At 40.3% G+C, this 16,818-nt stretch overlaps 1 protein-coding gene across 1 annotated transcript; it reads left to right on the top strand.

Annotated features, from left to right (window-relative positions):
* The first annotated feature begins 1,295 nt into the window (after positions 1 to 1,295).
* HNRNPU (heterogeneous nuclear ribonucleoprotein U) lies at positions 1,296 to 13,730 on the top strand. Its single transcript, XM_063124313.1, has 14 exons — positions 1,296 to 2,124; positions 2,783 to 2,894; positions 3,004 to 3,077; positions 5,969 to 6,108; positions 6,781 to 6,880; positions 7,651 to 7,763; positions 7,998 to 8,261; positions 8,468 to 8,587; positions 9,180 to 9,308; positions 9,633 to 9,801; positions 10,254 to 10,499; positions 11,176 to 11,384; positions 12,232 to 12,303; positions 12,634 to 13,730. The coding sequence occupies exons 1-14, from the start codon at positions 1,449 to 1,451 to the stop codon at positions 12,685 to 12,687; spliced, it is 2,478 nt and encodes an 825-aa protein (XP_062980383.1). The 5' UTR covers positions 1,296 to 1,448; the 3' UTR covers positions 12,688 to 13,730.
* The last annotated feature ends 3,088 nt before the right edge of the window (positions 13,731 to 16,818 follow it).

Here is a 16,818-nt window from a genome sequence, read left to right on the forward strand (position 1 = left end):
CTGTGCATGGTAACTTAAGACTCTGGAGTGAAATTTCCATATAAGTTAATTTTTGTGGAGACGGGGATATTATAGCACAGCTTTTTAGACTTTGCTTTAAGTAGCTTTGATTATCATTTGTACGTGTGCTAAGCTTGCAACCAGGGTATATGGATTTTACTAACTTTTGATTCTGTGTTGTTGTGAGGTAGTTCTTAAATGGATGTATCTGTGTAGTGATATACCCATCTAGTGCCTTGTTTACATTGGGTCACCTCACTGAATATGAATGATTAGCAAACCAAACATCCTTAGTTAAGTCAGGTGCTGCACTGGTGGGCTAACATTGCACACAGCAGCTGAAGCCCAGTTAAATATGATGCAATGACATATCAGTAATCCCTTCTTGCTTACCTGCATCACATTTAAATAAAGTCTTAATCTTGAGGTTAGCTGCCTCGTTTTGCCTAATTTTATTCTGGTTTTTACTTCGGCTTTATTCTATTTCAAACTTACCAAGGTTTGATGTTTTATCACCTTAGATTTTATGGTTTTAATTTTTGTGAACCTCTGAGTTTTGACTATTCAGCAGTATAGAAATATAATAAATAAAGACCTATTTTCTGGGGGTGTTTTTTTTTTTTAAAAAAATGGTTAAAAGATATTAATGCTGCACACCTATGCACACTTACCTGAGAATATCAGTTGAGTAATGACTCCTACAGACATTAGTAGCTGAATATGGATCCCCAAAGGGCATTTTTAAAGTGGTACATGAAAACTGGTGTGTTAAAGCTTCAAGGATAATTTGTTAGCCCAGTTGCTTGTGAACTATACCTTTAAAGTAGTTTCAAGTGGTACTTTAGCACAATACCCTATAACTTGTTTGTGGGTGCTTGCTGAGGCAGAAATTGTGTGTGTCCGCAACCTGTGGAAGGCAGCGGAGCCTTTGCTGGTGCCCGAGTGAGGAAAAATACTTCAGTATGACTTAACCAGAGCACCTACATTTCACGTAGCTGATAATATTCACTGTTCAATATGTAGCCTTATTTTATTAATTTAAAAATACGAACCATGTATTTGAACGCAGCATATTTCCAGGTAAGTATGGTTTGGATTGCTACAGCCTGATTTTAGACTTGCCACCTAAACGTATCAAGAACCGGGCAGCAAAGAAGTTCTGATTTACTCATTCGCAGCTTTGAGCTGCGCGAGGGCTGATAGCTACGGTAACGGGGGAGGTGGGGAGGGAGGAGGGAAATGCGAGGGTATATTAGGCGCGCGGCGGGGGCGGGGTGAACACAGCGCTTGCGTGCTCGAGCCCGTGAAGCGCGCTCACCGTCCCTGCCTCGCGAGCCTTGGTGAAAGGATTTGGCGCCAGGCGGGTCCCTTTCTGCAGCTGCCGCAGCCACACGATCCAGCCACCTACGCCCAGACCGCATCGAGTCTTTGCCGTCGCCGCCGCCGCCATGAGCTGCTCGCCGGTGAACGTGAAAAAGTTGAAGGTGTCGGAACTCAAGGAGGAGCTGAAGAAGCGGCGCCTCTCTGACAAGGGCCTCAAGGCCGACCTCATGGAGCGGCTCCAGGCCGCGCTCGACCAGGAGGAGGCCGGCGGGGGAGGCCTAGCTAGCGCCGAGCCCGGCAACGGCAACGCAGAGGAGATGGGGGAGGCCGCTCCGGGCAGCGCGGGCTCCCAGGAGCAGCTTCCCTCGGGAGGGGAAGGCTCTGACCAGGCCGCGGCCTGCGATGACGACGAGGAGGCCGAGTTCGGCGCCTGCCAAGGGGAAGAGGAGGAGGAGGAGGGCATGGAGCTGGGCGAGGAGAATGGCGAGGGGGTGGCCGCCGGCGAGGAGGAAGCGGCCGACGATCTTGAGGACGACGAGAATGGCGACGACCAGGGCTTCCAAGAGGGCGAGGACGAGGAGGAAGAGGCCACGGCTGCGGCCGCCGCCACTAGCAGCGGGAACGCCAACGGCCATGGCGCCCAGCAACAGGGCGGTGCGGCGAAGGAGGCGCCCGGGAAAGGGGCCGGTGCCGCCTCGGAGGCCTCGGCTTCGACTCCTGCGCCCTCGGCCCAGCCCGGCGCTAAGCAGCTTTCGCCCGCTCAGCAGCAGAAGCCCGGAGGAGGGCCTGCTCGCCCCGGGGGTGAGTACTGCGTGGGACCCGGATGGGCGGCGGCAGTTGGTAGCTCAGGAGCGGGGTCAGGGTGCGCCGCCATCTTTTTTTCCCCTTTCGGTGGTGGTGAGGGAGGGGGAAGGGAAGGTTCTCAGACTCTGGGGATTTCCAGGCCTTGCGCGCCGCGTGTCTCGAAGGGGGAGGGGCGCTTGCGCCATTTCGTGAACGCACTGAGGAAGGGGCGCGTGAGAGGGGGAGGGGTGGCTCGCAGGAGCCGCTGGGGCGCGCTGTGGAACGTGCGAGGAACGTTTGTGCTGTTCTGCGTCACATCCGCCCGTGGGGCGCTGTGGGCTCGAGTTCAAATATTGAGTACAATGGAGGCGGAGGAATCGCTTTAGTCGGAGCCTAGGTCTCGCGCCGTGTTATAAATCCGTGAGTGGGAAAGGCGGGCCTTCTCGGAGTTTCCAGCCATCGCAGCGTTACTGCTGTGTCTAGGTGGCCAAATTGAAAGCGGCAGGTGGAGTATTAATAGGTTGGCGCTTTAGTCGGCTGCCAGATCGAAGTTTTAAGCGGTGTGGAAACCATTGCTATAAATGTGCCGAGAGCAGGTTTTTTTGCTTATAGATCCTCGATGCTTTCTGCTGTACTGTTTCCAACGTGCCTTATTTTCCCCCCTGAAAATGCTAAGGAGAAGCTAAAACTGAACAAAAACCTGGTGAGAAAAAAAGGGGAGTGAAAAGGCCACGTGAAGACCATGGACGAGGGTATTTTGAGTATATTGAAGAGAACAAATATAGCAGGTAATTTGATATTATTTTTATTAATGGAAGACTAAAAGATACTTTGATCAGTTCAGTTAAAGTGACTTTAATTATTCAGTTCAATTAAAGTGACTTTTTTATTAATCAGGGCTAAATCTCCACAACCACCTGTTGAAGAGGAGGATGAACACTTTGATGACACTGTGGTTTGTCTTGATACTTGTAAGTAAAGAAATGTGTTCTTGTCTCTAAAAACAATTATTTTGAGGAAGCAGCTTGTGTCTACTGCCACAACTGAGGTACAGTGCCTGCTCTAGCTTGCAAATTTGATCTTCCTTGTGGGTTTGCTTCGTATTTAATCAAAATAGAGCATAGGTTAGAAATATGCCAAAGTAACGTATTTCAGACAAGGTAAGGCACAAAGCCTCAAACCATGTGGATACTAGTTTCAATATGTTCTGTTACTAAAGTTATAAAATAACTAAAGGGTTTTAAAAAAACCCAACCTTTTCGCTTTTAAATGTTAAGTAAAAAGTCATTTCCAGTGAGTTCATTGGGGCTCAGTCCTAGATGAGTTGGTATAAAATTTCAGCCCTAATGTGGTCTAAATATTTTATTTATTTATTTATTACATTTCTATACCGCCCAATAGCCGGAGCTCTCTGGGCGGTTCACAAAATTTATATTTTATTTTATATTGAGAGCTTTATTTGTTAATCATTACTCAAATGCTTTGAATATTTTAAGACATGAAAACTCAGTAGCTTACATCATAAAGGGAAAAGAGATCAAATAACGTTCTGATATTAGATAATTTTTCCAAGTGATTATTCTTATGAAATCACAACTTTGAAATTCCTCAAGTTGAATGGATATATCAGCAAGTATGTTACTATGTGTTATGTAACATTGCATTTTTAGAAATAGAAATTTTCCATGGAAAAGTACAGTAGTGGAATTTTCTGCCACACATCACTTAGATATTGGCAGCTTCAGTCTTAAGGCATAACACCTTGAGGTGGTGTAAAGTTGTATTGGTAAATAATGGAAGCTAATAGAAAGTGTTGTCTGATGTTTGAGTCATGTGTACTGTATCGAGATAGCAGTAAGCCATATTTATCTATGCTGCAGGTTCTTATAACCATACACCTAGTTGTCCCCAGTTGGCTGGATTGTATGTTCAAAGAATTAAGTTAAAGTCCAGTCGAAGTTAAGCTCTTCTTTACTTAAAGACATATGTGGATTCGTGACACTGCTATTGAAAACAGTGAGCCTAAAAAGTTATTAACACTGATCTTTGCTCAGGTCTTCTGAGGCTCAGTCAAGCTATTTTGGCATATTTGCATTACTAATAGAATCTGAGTGAACTCTTTTTTCATGAAGTTTGCTTTGTTTTACTGATTCTAATTGAAGCTTACTACCAGGTATGGCCTAAGAAAAAACTGTTTTGGCACACTTGGGTGTAAACTCAATTGGATTCAGCAGGGTTTACTTTGGAGTAAATATGCTTAGGAAGACTTAAATGCTTTTAACAGGAGATTTAGAAAATCAAACTTGTACAGTAGGCCTAGAGGACAAATACAATCAAAACATACTAGTTTTAAAAAACCGTGTCCATCAGCCAGTGGAACCAACATCTCACACTGCAGTTGGGGAGAATCTGAGGAGAGAAGGCAAGATGCATTTCTGCCTGCATAACATTTATTGTTGCCCATGACGTAGAAAGCAAAGATTGGTATAGATATGCGAAGGGACAAAAACAGATAACTAAGACTTTGTAAGAGATACCAGTTCCTGCTTATGATACACTTTATACTTCAGGTCCATAACCTGTGGCACTGCTTGGCAGAGCACTTGGGGTATTTATAGCCTTGTTCTATCCTGCTCTGTTGTTTAGCCCAAAGGCTTTATATAAAGCAATAATCTTTCAAGGCGCTGACTGCACGGCACCTGTGTATGTTGGGGGCACTGTCATTTTGAAACTTTTCTCCAATCTTCAATGCCAGATTGTACAGTGCTTGGCTTCTATTCCAGATTATACTTTGCAAGCACCAGAATAAAGGGTATATTTTAAAGCAAAGGTGGGCATTTTTCAAATTTGTGGCATCTACTTTGTTTTTTACTAGAACTCCAAGGTCCACCAACCAGAACCAGTTACAAAATAGTGGCAGGGGGAAAGAGTTACATAGTGGTTAGCAAATCCTCACTTAGCTATGAAGCTCACTCGATGCCATGCCGTGGGCCAGTCACCATCTCTCAGCCTACACTACCTCATAGGACTGTGAGGATGAAATGGAAGATCATGTTCATCCCTTGCGATCCTTGAGAGAAAGCATGGGGGATAAAAATGTAAAAAATAAAGCTAAAGAAATCCTGGTTTGGGGAGTTGATTCGCTTACCTACATTGTGCAACTCATCAGCTATAGACTGGGTTGACCTGATTATACAAATCTACATCCAAGATACTATAGATCAGGGATTCTAATCCAATTCTAAAGTTGGCTAGCAAAGCTGCACAAAGACAACACAATTTCTTTACAGGCGAAGAACAGTGATGATGGGAGATAACTTATTGACATAAGGCCAGCCATGGCAGGGAATTTATTTTAGAATTCATTTGCATTTTTACTTGCTATTGAGTGTCAAAGACCCTTGCCACTGGAAATCACACAGATTTGCCAGTAGTTCTCCATCTACATTCCACCCACCCCTGTTTTAAAGTATTTGAGCACAAAGAAGACAATGAAGCAAACTTTATAGAAGTGGCTGGAAATGGCCACACTATGTAGTCAGACTAAATGTTTTTTTTTTAAAGTACTCTGGGTCCAGAGTGAATAAATGGGAGGATCTTCTATCTTGTGCAAAAGTTGGTGTTATTTCTTTGCTTGAGAATTCATGTATAAGAGGGCTTGAATTCAATTATGAGACATGCCCAGTCATCCAGAATTATATACAGAGTCATAACATAAATCACACTAAACTAAATAAAGCTATTTGTGCATACTTGGTTCTTTTGGTGTAACGTGTTTTTTTTTTTTACAATGGAATGTATTGAAACATGTTTCAACTGTGAGGTTTTCCTTTATTTCTCCCCCCCCCTTTTTTTGGTACAGATAATTGTGATCTACACTTTAAAATTTCAAGAGACCGTTTTAGTGCTTCCTCACTGACTATGGAAAGTTTTGCCTTTCTTTGGGCTGGAGGAAGAGCTTCCTATGGAGTTTCCAAAGGAAAAGTCTGTTTTGAGATGAAGGTAAGCCACATCAATAGTAGCGGCAGCTGCTCACTAACAGTGCTTCTGAAAACTTTCATCTGAAACAAAGCTGACAAAGGATAACGGCAGAGTAGTAGCTATGAATCATTTGTAATTGATGTGTGAAGCAAGGTGAATTGGATTCACTATGATGTTTAAAGAACATAATGTCCTGTTTGGTCCGTGAAACTATTGAGTAATGACAGAAGAACTGCTGTTGAGAAACAACTGAAATTGTGGTACCATGTATCCTAATAAACTCATTCTCCAAATGTGGATTCTTACCCATGCACATATCAGCAGGCTTGGGTTGGTCCCAAAGTTTGCAAATTAAAATCACTTTGGAGAAAAGCAAAACAGGTAATCCCAAAAATAGTTCACTGAGGACTGAGCTCAGTGGGCACAGAATGGTTAATGTGTATTGGGGATATCAATGGGAGGGGTATAAAATAGAATATCCTGGAAAAGGGCATGGCTGCCTGGATGAAAACCTGAAAAGGAGGACGCCGCACTGCAGCACCTTGTGGCAAGTCCCATTCTTAATCCGCTTGAAACAATTTAGGAGATTATTGTACTGATCAAGTCTGAATTTGCCTCAATTTGCAAGGTCCAGGGTTTTTTTCATTACTGCAGCTGTAGTTACAGATTTTCTTTTCTTCTTTTGAAAAATAGGTAACTGAAAAGATCCCTGTCAAGCATCTGTATACAAAAGACATTGACATACATGAAGTGAGAGTTGGCTGGTCACTGAACACAAGTGGGATGTTGCTTGGTAAGGTGTTTTTCTTCTGTCGTGGAAGGTAGTAGATGGTGACATGAAATATGAAGTTGTGATTCTCTATAGATTTAAAATGCTTATTCCTGTGTTAGTATAGTACTGATCTTATAGTAATGAAGGTTCTTTACCTATTTTGAAAGTAAGCTTTTTGTTAACTGCTACTACTATCTGGTTGTTGATATTTGTCATTATGAAATAATGACAAATGACAGAACCAATGGAGTTATGTTCTAGAAAACTTCAGTTATAAATGCTGCCTGTTTTGAATATCTGCTGCAAATATGTGTGGGCTAAATCTGACATGCAAAAGGAACATGCTTCTTGGGGGATAGAACACTTGTGCATTTTGTTAAATTCTTAAATATTCTTCAAGCGATTGCACACTCATCTTTGTTATTCCTAGCCCTAATCTGTCATACATCTCTGTTTGAGGAGCCCAGCTCTGGAGGGAATGGGGCTGGCACAGGTATCGGAACCGCGTTGGCCTTGTATGCTTGCCTGAACAGAGGTTCAGAGTCCGGAACCTATTGAGCCAATCCCCTTGATTGGGAAGCAAGTAATGGGACCTGCCCATTTGATTTAGCAAGTGACATAAAAAGTTAGTTGTTTGCAGAGGTTCCACTTAAGTTCTTTCTGACAATTTGCTATACACCCACAGTGCTAAGGTTCTGTGGGAGGGGATAATCCAGATAAAGGTTGTGTCTTAGCACCTGCTTAGCACTCTACAATTTGAAATTTCATCTACAACTGTTCATGTTTATCAGGTGAGGAAGAATTTTCTTATGGATACTCCTTAAAAGGCATAAAGACATGCAATTGTGAGATTGAAGATTTTGGTGAGAAATTTGATGAAAATGATGTGATCGGATGTTTTGCTGTAAGTCTGCATTTATTTCTTCATCTGGATTGTGAATCTTTACTATTTGCTGCTGTGCCATTTTTATTATGTTCTACCAGTTCAAGTAACTGCAACTTCATTTTGGTGACTCTGCTATTTCTTTGTTTGGCTTTCAAGTTTAAACCTCAGCTACTCCAGGAATTTTTAAAAATATGTGTATCTGTATTATGAGTTGCCATTATCTTAATACAGAACATTTCTCTGTTAATACAGAATTTTGATGGTGATGAAGTGGAACTCTCTTACTCAAAAAATGGACAGGAACTTGGAGTTGCTTTCAAGATCAGTAAGGAAGTTCTTTCTGGAAGGCCCATTTTCCCGCATGTTCTCTGCCATAACTGTGCAGTTGAATTCAACTTTGGGCAGAAAGATGAGCCCTATTTCCCCATACCAGAGGGGTACACCTTCATCCAGAATGTTCCCTTGGACGATAGAGTTAGAGGACCCAAGGGACCAGAACACAAGAAAGAATGTGAAGTAAGTAGTTATCCAAGCATTAAGATCTGTCAATGCCGGCTTGCCACAGTGTGCCCTGTAACCCTAAAGGAAGCACAGCTTATGGTTTAGTCACCTGACCAAGATGGCACACATGACAGAAATCTTAACCTACTTTGCATTTTGAGTATAGAATGAAGTTGTTTTATGGCCCTGCTTAACTAGAGTCATGGCTAAATTCTCATTAGGTGGTGATGATGATTGGCTTGCCTGGGGCTGGGAAGACTACATGGGTCACTAAACATGCAGCAGAAAACCCTGGAAAATACAACATCCTTGGAACAAATACTATTATGGACAAAATGATGGTGAGTCCTGATTACAACTTGCAGTGCAATCCTATACATGTTGTAACATTGTAGTCTTATGTTCATGTATTTGGGAACTTTCAGCCATCTTGCATGTGTAGTATTAAGGTTAGCAATCTTGAATCCATTTAAAGCTCTTCGTAGATTGTTAGAACTACTAAACGTTGTGGCCGTGGGGAGGAGACTATCTCAACTGCCCCTTTCTAAAGTTTAAAAAGTTTATAAGGAATATGTATCAAGTTCCTCCTTTAACATAATTAAATTGCAGTTTTGAAACTTCAGATAAAAAATAGCGAAACCAGATCAGGTTTTTAAGCTCTACACTGGTCAGGTGAGACAACTGTTTTTATTAGTTGCATGGTATTCTGATAATAGATTGGATCTATGGTTACGAAAGACTGTAAAGGCTACTTGCAGGGTTGAAACATTGCATGAAGAAAAGCAGGTCTCTGAAACATGGGTTGAATTAGGCTGGCATATTAGAAAAACTTGCCTGATTTTAGGAATCCCACAATTTCTTAAATGAAGAAGTGCAAATAGAAAATTGAAGAGAATTATGGCAATGAATGTTGGATAACTTTGGTTTTTATAGGTTGCAGGTTTTAAGCGGCAGATGGCTGATACAGGAAAACTTAACACACTGTTGCAGAGAGCACCACAGTGTCTTGGCAAGTTTATTGAGATTGCTGCTCGTAAGAAACGGAACTTTATTCTGGATCAGGTATGGGGGCTAGAGTTCATTGTGTAACATAATGCATTTAATCTGCTATTTGTGTAAGGGGGTTAGGTTCTTAACTTCAGTGGGAGATGCAATATATATTTGAGGCATAAAGATGAAATTACAGCAGTTCTATTCAAGTTCGTAATATATTTGAAATCAGGGGGAGAATGGTTATCTTAGAATCTAGGGCCTAACATGTAGATAACTTCCTTCTACTTGTAAACTTCATTGCATTATACATGTGGAGGTGAAATCTAAGCACACTAATTTAACTTAGCTCTAACAATGACAGCTACGTGTAGTAAGTTACTGCATTTTTTTCAGACAAATGTGTCTGCAGCTGCGCAGAGGAGAAAAATGTGCCTGTTTGCAGGCTTCCAGCGCAAAGCAGTTGTTGTTTGCCCAAAAGATGAAGACTACAAGCAAAGAACACAAAAGAAGGCAGAGGTGGAGGGAAAAGATCTTCCAGAGCATGCAGTGCTCAAAATGAAAGGCATGGAACATAATCTATACTGTGTTCTAGGATGTTGAGTATCTGTTTAAAGGAATAATGTAAAATCTAAAGATTCAAAATTTCTTGCCTTAAAACAGTTAATGCCTCTTTAAAAAAAAAACTGGAAGACTTCTGTAACTTTGTAAGACAACACTGTATTGTGTTCCCTCTGCTGCAGTCCTTAACACTACTCAGTCATGATATGCTTCATGCAGATGCACAAAGCTGTCTTGGCATAAAGTGCCCTAGAAACAAAGTTAAACATGTTTAGCAGACATGTGTTCCCGGTACAACTTAATAGGGAGAATGTGTCAAGTTTTCAAGAATCTTGTTCCTAGTATTTTGAGTGACCATTACTTGTCTTACATTCCTTTTATATAGGAGGGGAACTTTGGCTTATTCTAATGCCTTCAAAAATAACTGCTAAATATTCAGGACTCTCTATCTTGTAGGAAATTTTACTCTGCCAGAGGTGTCAGAATGTTTTGATGAAATCAACTACGTAGAGTTGCAAAAAGATGAAGCCCAGAAGCTTCTGGAGCAGTACAAAGAAGAAAGCAAAAAGGCCCTTCCTCCAGAAAAGAAACAAAATACTGGCTCAAAGAAGAGTAATAAAAAGAGTGGTAAAAACCAGTTTAACAGAGGTGGACAGAGAGGACGTGGAGGATTTAACATGCGTGGCAACTTCAGAGGAGGAGGTAGACTGTATTGTTAAACTTTGCCTCTTAATAGTTTTATAATTTTGTAAGTAAATACCATATCCAAAGAAGAGAAGGGCTGTGGAGATACTTGACTTTTTTCGATGGAAGCAGTGACTTAATTACCAAAAACTTAGGTAGTAAAACAAGCCTAGGTTTGTTTTATTTTGTTCTGTACAGCACCATGAAAATTGATGGGGTTATATAAACAATATAATTTTGTAAAATAACATTAGAAGCCATTTTTTTTGTTTTTTTAAGAGAAAGGACAATTCAGTGACCTGAGCTTTCAGTTAAAAACAAAAAAACTAGCCATTATAGCTGTGAAAAATCATATTGGAAGTGCTTGGTAAAGCCTCCAAAGTCAGGTGTAGCTAAACACATTTTCAATGGGGAGGAGTTGTCACTTTTCCCATAACGGTTCCTAAAACGCCTTCGATTCAGGAGGGCTTTAATCAGATTTTACAGTTATTTGCACCAATTGTTACCTAGAACTGCCTTTGGCTTCCATGTGCAACTGTTCACCTTTTACTATAATAAATTATTACTCAGTCTCTGTTCCTAGTGCCAAAGGGTGGTGATTACTGTCTTAAATTTGGGGGGGGGGAGGGGGGACCACAGTCAGATCAATTTAAACCAAAGAGCTTCTACTCCTCTAATAAACCTTCTCCCACAGTCCCTGGAAATCGTGGTGGATATAACAGGAGAGGTGGCAATATGCCCCAACGTGGAGGTGGAGGAGGTGGTGGCAGTGGCGGAGCAATAGGCTATCCATACCCTCGTGGTCCTGTCTTTCCAGCCAGAGGTGGTGGAGGTGGAGGTGGCTATTCAAACAGAGGAAACTATAACAGAGGTGGAATGCCCAACAGAGGGAACTATAACCAGGTAATTTATTGCTGAAGCCAGAAGATGGTATTTCTGTCTGAACCTTGTTTGCATGTTAATGGTAACCACTCCTGGCTCTTTCTTTTAAATTGCATTCTGAAAGGCACTTCCAGCATTACTGAAGCTCTTAGCATATTCTACAATTTTAACAAATATTAAACAAAATATGCTGAACTGGTTTCCTTTTAAATTTAAAAATGTTTTAAATTATACTTGTGTTAATCTTACGTGGGGTTCCCGGAAGTCTTCTACCCAAAGAAAAGTCCACACCTTTTCAGCATTGGCACTGGAAAGCATCAAATCCTCTCACACCACTTGCAGACCCCATTTTCTGTTAAGCTTTTGAATGCAAAGGTTGTGAAGCTAAATAGAATTAGCTTCAAAACAAAACATACGTCGAGATGGTGATAGTTTAAAACATAGTGTCTAAAGGATGCATTGGAGTCCTAAAACCTTAACACCGATTTCATATATACTTTGTGCAACATTGCAGTTGTGCTTCTTTTTAAAGCTTCTATGTAGTCTTTCAACAAATCAGTTGAACAAAGCATATGGAATTCTTTACACAGACAATGGTTTTGTCTTGCCCCCTTGATTCTTGCATGTATTCAGCAGGAGTACTTATCTGGTGTCTAAAAACTTAGTACTGACTAGCAAGAAACTTGAAGGAGAAATTTGATTTATCATGCTCAGGATGATACCTTAGCAGTTGGAAATTTGATGTGAGGACTAGATGGTTGATGTAATAGACTCCATCAGTGAAACTTGATAAACTGAATTTTTTGTTGTGTAAATTGTCACTAGAGCCATGGTATGCTTTTGGTCAATGCCGTTTATTTTGTTGCAGAACTTCAGAGGAAGGGGAAACAATCGTGGCTACAAAAATCAATCTCAGGGCTACAACCAGTGGCAGCAGGGTGTAAGTAGACTTTTTCAGTTTCTAGTAGAATATGTAGTCTTAAGCATGTTTGGATAGGAACTTTTTGCAGGACTTTGGGAGATCTTCATGAGAAATAAAAATGTTTTAAGAGTAAAGTTAAGGGGGTTGATCTGTACCTGTACGTAACACATATTGTATGCTATCAGTGGAACTTCAAGCTTCAGTGCAGAGATCTTCCCTCCTTGTCATATGTGTCAGAAGCTCCATGTAATTCCCCTCCCCCAAAACATTCATGTACTATTTAGTAATAAAAAAAATGTGTGGTATTTGACACAATAGTTCACTATTTTTTTCTATGTTCTTTTGCAGCAATTCTGGGGTCAGAAGCCATGGAGTCAGCATTATCACCAAGGATACTATTGAATTCCCAAATAAAATGAACTGATCCATATTTCTTCAAAACCTTCACAAGAAGTCGACTGTTTTCTTTAGTAGGCTAACTTTTTAAACATTCCACAAGAGGAAGTGCCTGCAGGTTCCTTTTTTAGAAGCTTTGTGGGTTTTGATTTTTTTTTGTACATTTTTAATTGCAGTTTTAAAGTGAATCTTAAAAGAACCTCAGCGTTGTGCACGATAAGAGAATGTGTCAGTATTTCAGGGTTCTACATTTTATCTGTAAAATGTGACTTTTTTTTACCACAACAAAAGTAAAATGTTGCTTTGTATCTGGTGTCCTCTTATTAAAGATTTTCTTTTCTCTTATTTCCCCCCTCCCCCCCAAATTTCAAAGAAACAGTCGTGAGTCATCACAACAGAAAAGTTAGCAACCAGGCTTTTTGTGGCCCCCATGAATATTAATTCAAATGTAAATAATGCTCATTACACTCCATCTTCCACTCCATCCTCTCTATGCGGTTTCTAGGTATGGAAAACGGAAGGGAAATCAGAATAGTCTTTTGGCAATAAACTAGGGTGTATTTTTGTTTTTTAATTTGGCAAATGGTTTTTGAGGGGGGCAAAGCAAACCTAAAGCTAAATAGTGAAGGTGGAGTGCATATAAAACCTGGTTGCAATTGTCTGTGGAGGCTCAACTTGTGAAGGTACACACCATCAACTTTTTCCATTTGTTCTGCATTTTGATTCTGAAAAAGCTGGCTCTGCCCATTTCTTATTAAACAAACTTGTTGTAAATCCAGTTGTCTAATGGGATCTATATGAAGTTAGCTGTGTGTCTGTAACCCTTTCCCCACAAATACTGTGTAATTTAGTGTGCTTGTAGTAGTAAACTCCACCATTTTGTAAACAAATGAAATTGTGATTCACCCATTTTATATCTAATTTTTAATCATGTTAGTTCTCAGATGGGTGTGTCTCCTTAGCCTGCTGATTTACTTCTCTAAAGAAAGTGGGTGGAGAAATTAACTTTAGCCGTTTGTTTGCAATAAAATAAAATCATTTTACTCTTGTTCCGGGATTCTCACCACATTGGTCTAAAATCCCTTTAATGACTAAGAAGCAGGATGCACAAATGTAGTGAGGTGTATATACACGCTACATGCATGCTTTCACACAAGAGAAAAACAGTTGCTACAGTGTTCAAGCAACTTAACTCCTGACAAGCCATCTGGAATTCTACTCTCCCTTTCTCATGAAACAGATGGAAATACACTATTCTTGACAAAAATCTTGTAAGGATGTTCAGTAGTATTTCTTTATTACAGGTTTGATGCTCAGGCTGATCGTGGCTTGCTGCTATTAGTAGCAAGTTATATAAGGGTGGGGCTGTATTCTGGTGAGAATACATAGCAGTGGCTGTAGATGTCTGTTGTACAGAACAACAACCATTTCTGCTAAAGGTTACTCAGAAAAGAATGATTTGTAATTATATATACCTTTTACTATATGTTGAAGTAATTCTGGCATTTAACAGTTATTAAGTTTAGTATTCGTAGTTTGTAAGGAAAGCTCTATTTCCAGCATGTTAACGGCTAGCGACAAAAGCCTGCCTATTCAAAAGTAAACCCCATTGAGTTCTCTTGAACTTAATTCCTGGATAAGGGAATTTGCAGGAGTCTATTGTGCTTGGCTGCTTGCACTTGTCTTTACTGCTTGATTTCTTCTTCTTAGCAATCTATCCAACAGATGGGTATTCAAGGGTGGGATATTGCCTTGTGAAATGTAACAGGTTAAAACAAGGCTTGGTATACTGACTAAACTGGATATATTAAGGATGTGTGCTATGTCTCATTTGCTATAGTAGGCATGTTGGTGTCAAGTGATATAAATCAGTTTAACTGTCATGGGTTTGGTGGCCACACAGACTTAATCAGTTTTTGAACTTTATGTCTAAACCTTATGTCTAAACACTGCCTCGGTTGATGTATTGGGTGCCTTGAATGTGTGCTGATGTAATTACATACTCTGAAAGTCTTAAGTCTTACCAGAGGCTGATCTTCAGCTCAAGCTAGTGTAATTTAGCCATGCCTGCCATCATTTATACTTCATATATGCTAACAGGGTGATCAGAGTTCTGGTCCCCAATACATTTGGAAGATGCCTGATTGGGGAAGGCTGTTTTAAAAGTGCTATGGACACTGATAGTGCTATATAAAACACAGTTTCTTGTGATCTGTTGTCACGCCTTACTATATTTTTGCAATCTCATTCTTCCTCTTCACCAGTTTTGTTTTCAGCAGTTCTTTAACACGAGCGGCGGGAGTCGTAGGTCTTGCCAACATAGAATTGCTTCGCAAACTTCCAATGACTTTAGGAGTGACAGAAGTATCATAATATCGTAGAGTTGGAAGGGGCTTATAAGGCCATCAAGTCCAACCCCCTTTTCTAGATTCTTTGTGGTATGTGTAACTGGGTGGCTTCACCCGATTTGTGAAACAGGAATTTTGCCTGCAATCTTAACTGGAGGGAGTGGGATATTTAGATATGAAATGGAAATCTATGGCCTGATTAAGATGCTGTAAAATCCACTACATGCTCGGGAGAAAGTTAACAGTTAAGCCAGTGCAATTAGATTACACTGTTTAACAGTTAAGTGAAAATGTAGCTCAAATCAGACCACATCACTTTTTACAAACAAATTCCTAGCCAAGAACATAGTAATTTATGAATTAAATTGCTCTCATATGCACAGGGTGCCAGGACACAGAGGGTAGAGTCAAGGCTTTCAAAATCATGATCCTAAAATGAAAGCATAAGCTTTGGGTAGAAGCTCTTGCTATACTGAAGGTGCAATACCCACCAGCATGATTCAAGTATGTATTACTTTGGCTGGTAATGAATATAAAATAAGCTTTAGAATAACAGTTACTATTTCATTTTTCTTTGGGGGGGGGGGAAATCAAATATTTAAAGCTTAAAGAAATAGTGGCTGGGACATTCTGTGACCTATATAGATTATAGATTCAAGGGTATCTAAGCACAGGAAGTGTAGTAACAGGTGTATAGTCAAAAAACCAACATGTTAATCAAACCTTGTCTTGTAAAAGTTTTGTCTATGCTATTCTAAGTACTTGATCCAAAAAGCAACTGAATGGCTCAAAACCGTGCCTTTGTGTATAACCAAGCATATGTAGTTTTCATGAAATGCCACTTTCATCTTTTACCAGTAAACACTACTACTTTATAGTCTCTAAATGCATCCTTTCTGGTGCCCTGCAGATGTGTGGAACATCTCCCTGTCAGCGTGCTGGGAGTTATTCAGCATATCTGGAGAGCATCAGGGTGGAGAAGCATACCAATACATTTGGAAGAAGGAAGGGGTGGGTTAGAATGCATCACTGCTTCGTTTAACCTTGGATTTACTTTGCATAAATGTGTAATCTGATCGGCAAGGATTTGATTAGAGGGGTTGGTGGGCTGAACAGAAATAGGGGTATAATTCATTTATCTTACTGATGGACCTTTTCCGAATTATAATCTTTGGTAGAAACAGGGCTAGTAGATTCACCTGCTTTTTCCTCAAGGAGAAATGGGGCAGAGAAGGCAACATTAGCTAGACAAATTCATATGTGATGGCTGATGTAGTCTTTCTATCCAAAGTCAAAGAATAAATTTGCCCTTCCAAGTATTTACTTTTCTCTGCATGGTATTTACCATACTTCCCCATTGCTACATATTGCTTTCTTTTAGGGTCTATGAGTGATTATGATCTTATAAAGTAAAAGGCAAAAATGGAAGGCTTGGAAAGAAAGTATGGCCTTTGCATAATTCATGTATCATTTGCTTCATTCTCTTACAAATGCTAGTTTTGTACACTGCTGTGCAATCCTATGCATGTTTACTTACAGGTCGCACTGAGTTTATTAAGATTTACTTCCTATTAAGTACAAACAATCTTGTGGCACCTTAAAGACTAAAATTTATTCTGGGATGTGGTTCGTTGGTCATTAAGGTGCCATAACACAGGCATGGCTATGCTTAGGAAATTGTCCCAAGTAAGTCTGGTTCCTGAAAGTATAATTAAATGGCAAGGCATTCATATTAAACACTCAAATAAACTATTATAATATTTAGAAATTCCAATACATCTTAGAAGAA

Source organism: Elgaria multicarinata, chromosome 4 (genome assembly GCF_023053635.1).
Source record: "Elgaria multicarinata webbii isolate HBS135686 ecotype San Diego chromosome 4, rElgMul1.1.pri, whole genome shotgun sequence".
Taxonomy (NCBI): Eukaryota; Metazoa; Chordata; class Lepidosauria; order Squamata; family Anguidae; genus Elgaria; species Elgaria multicarinata.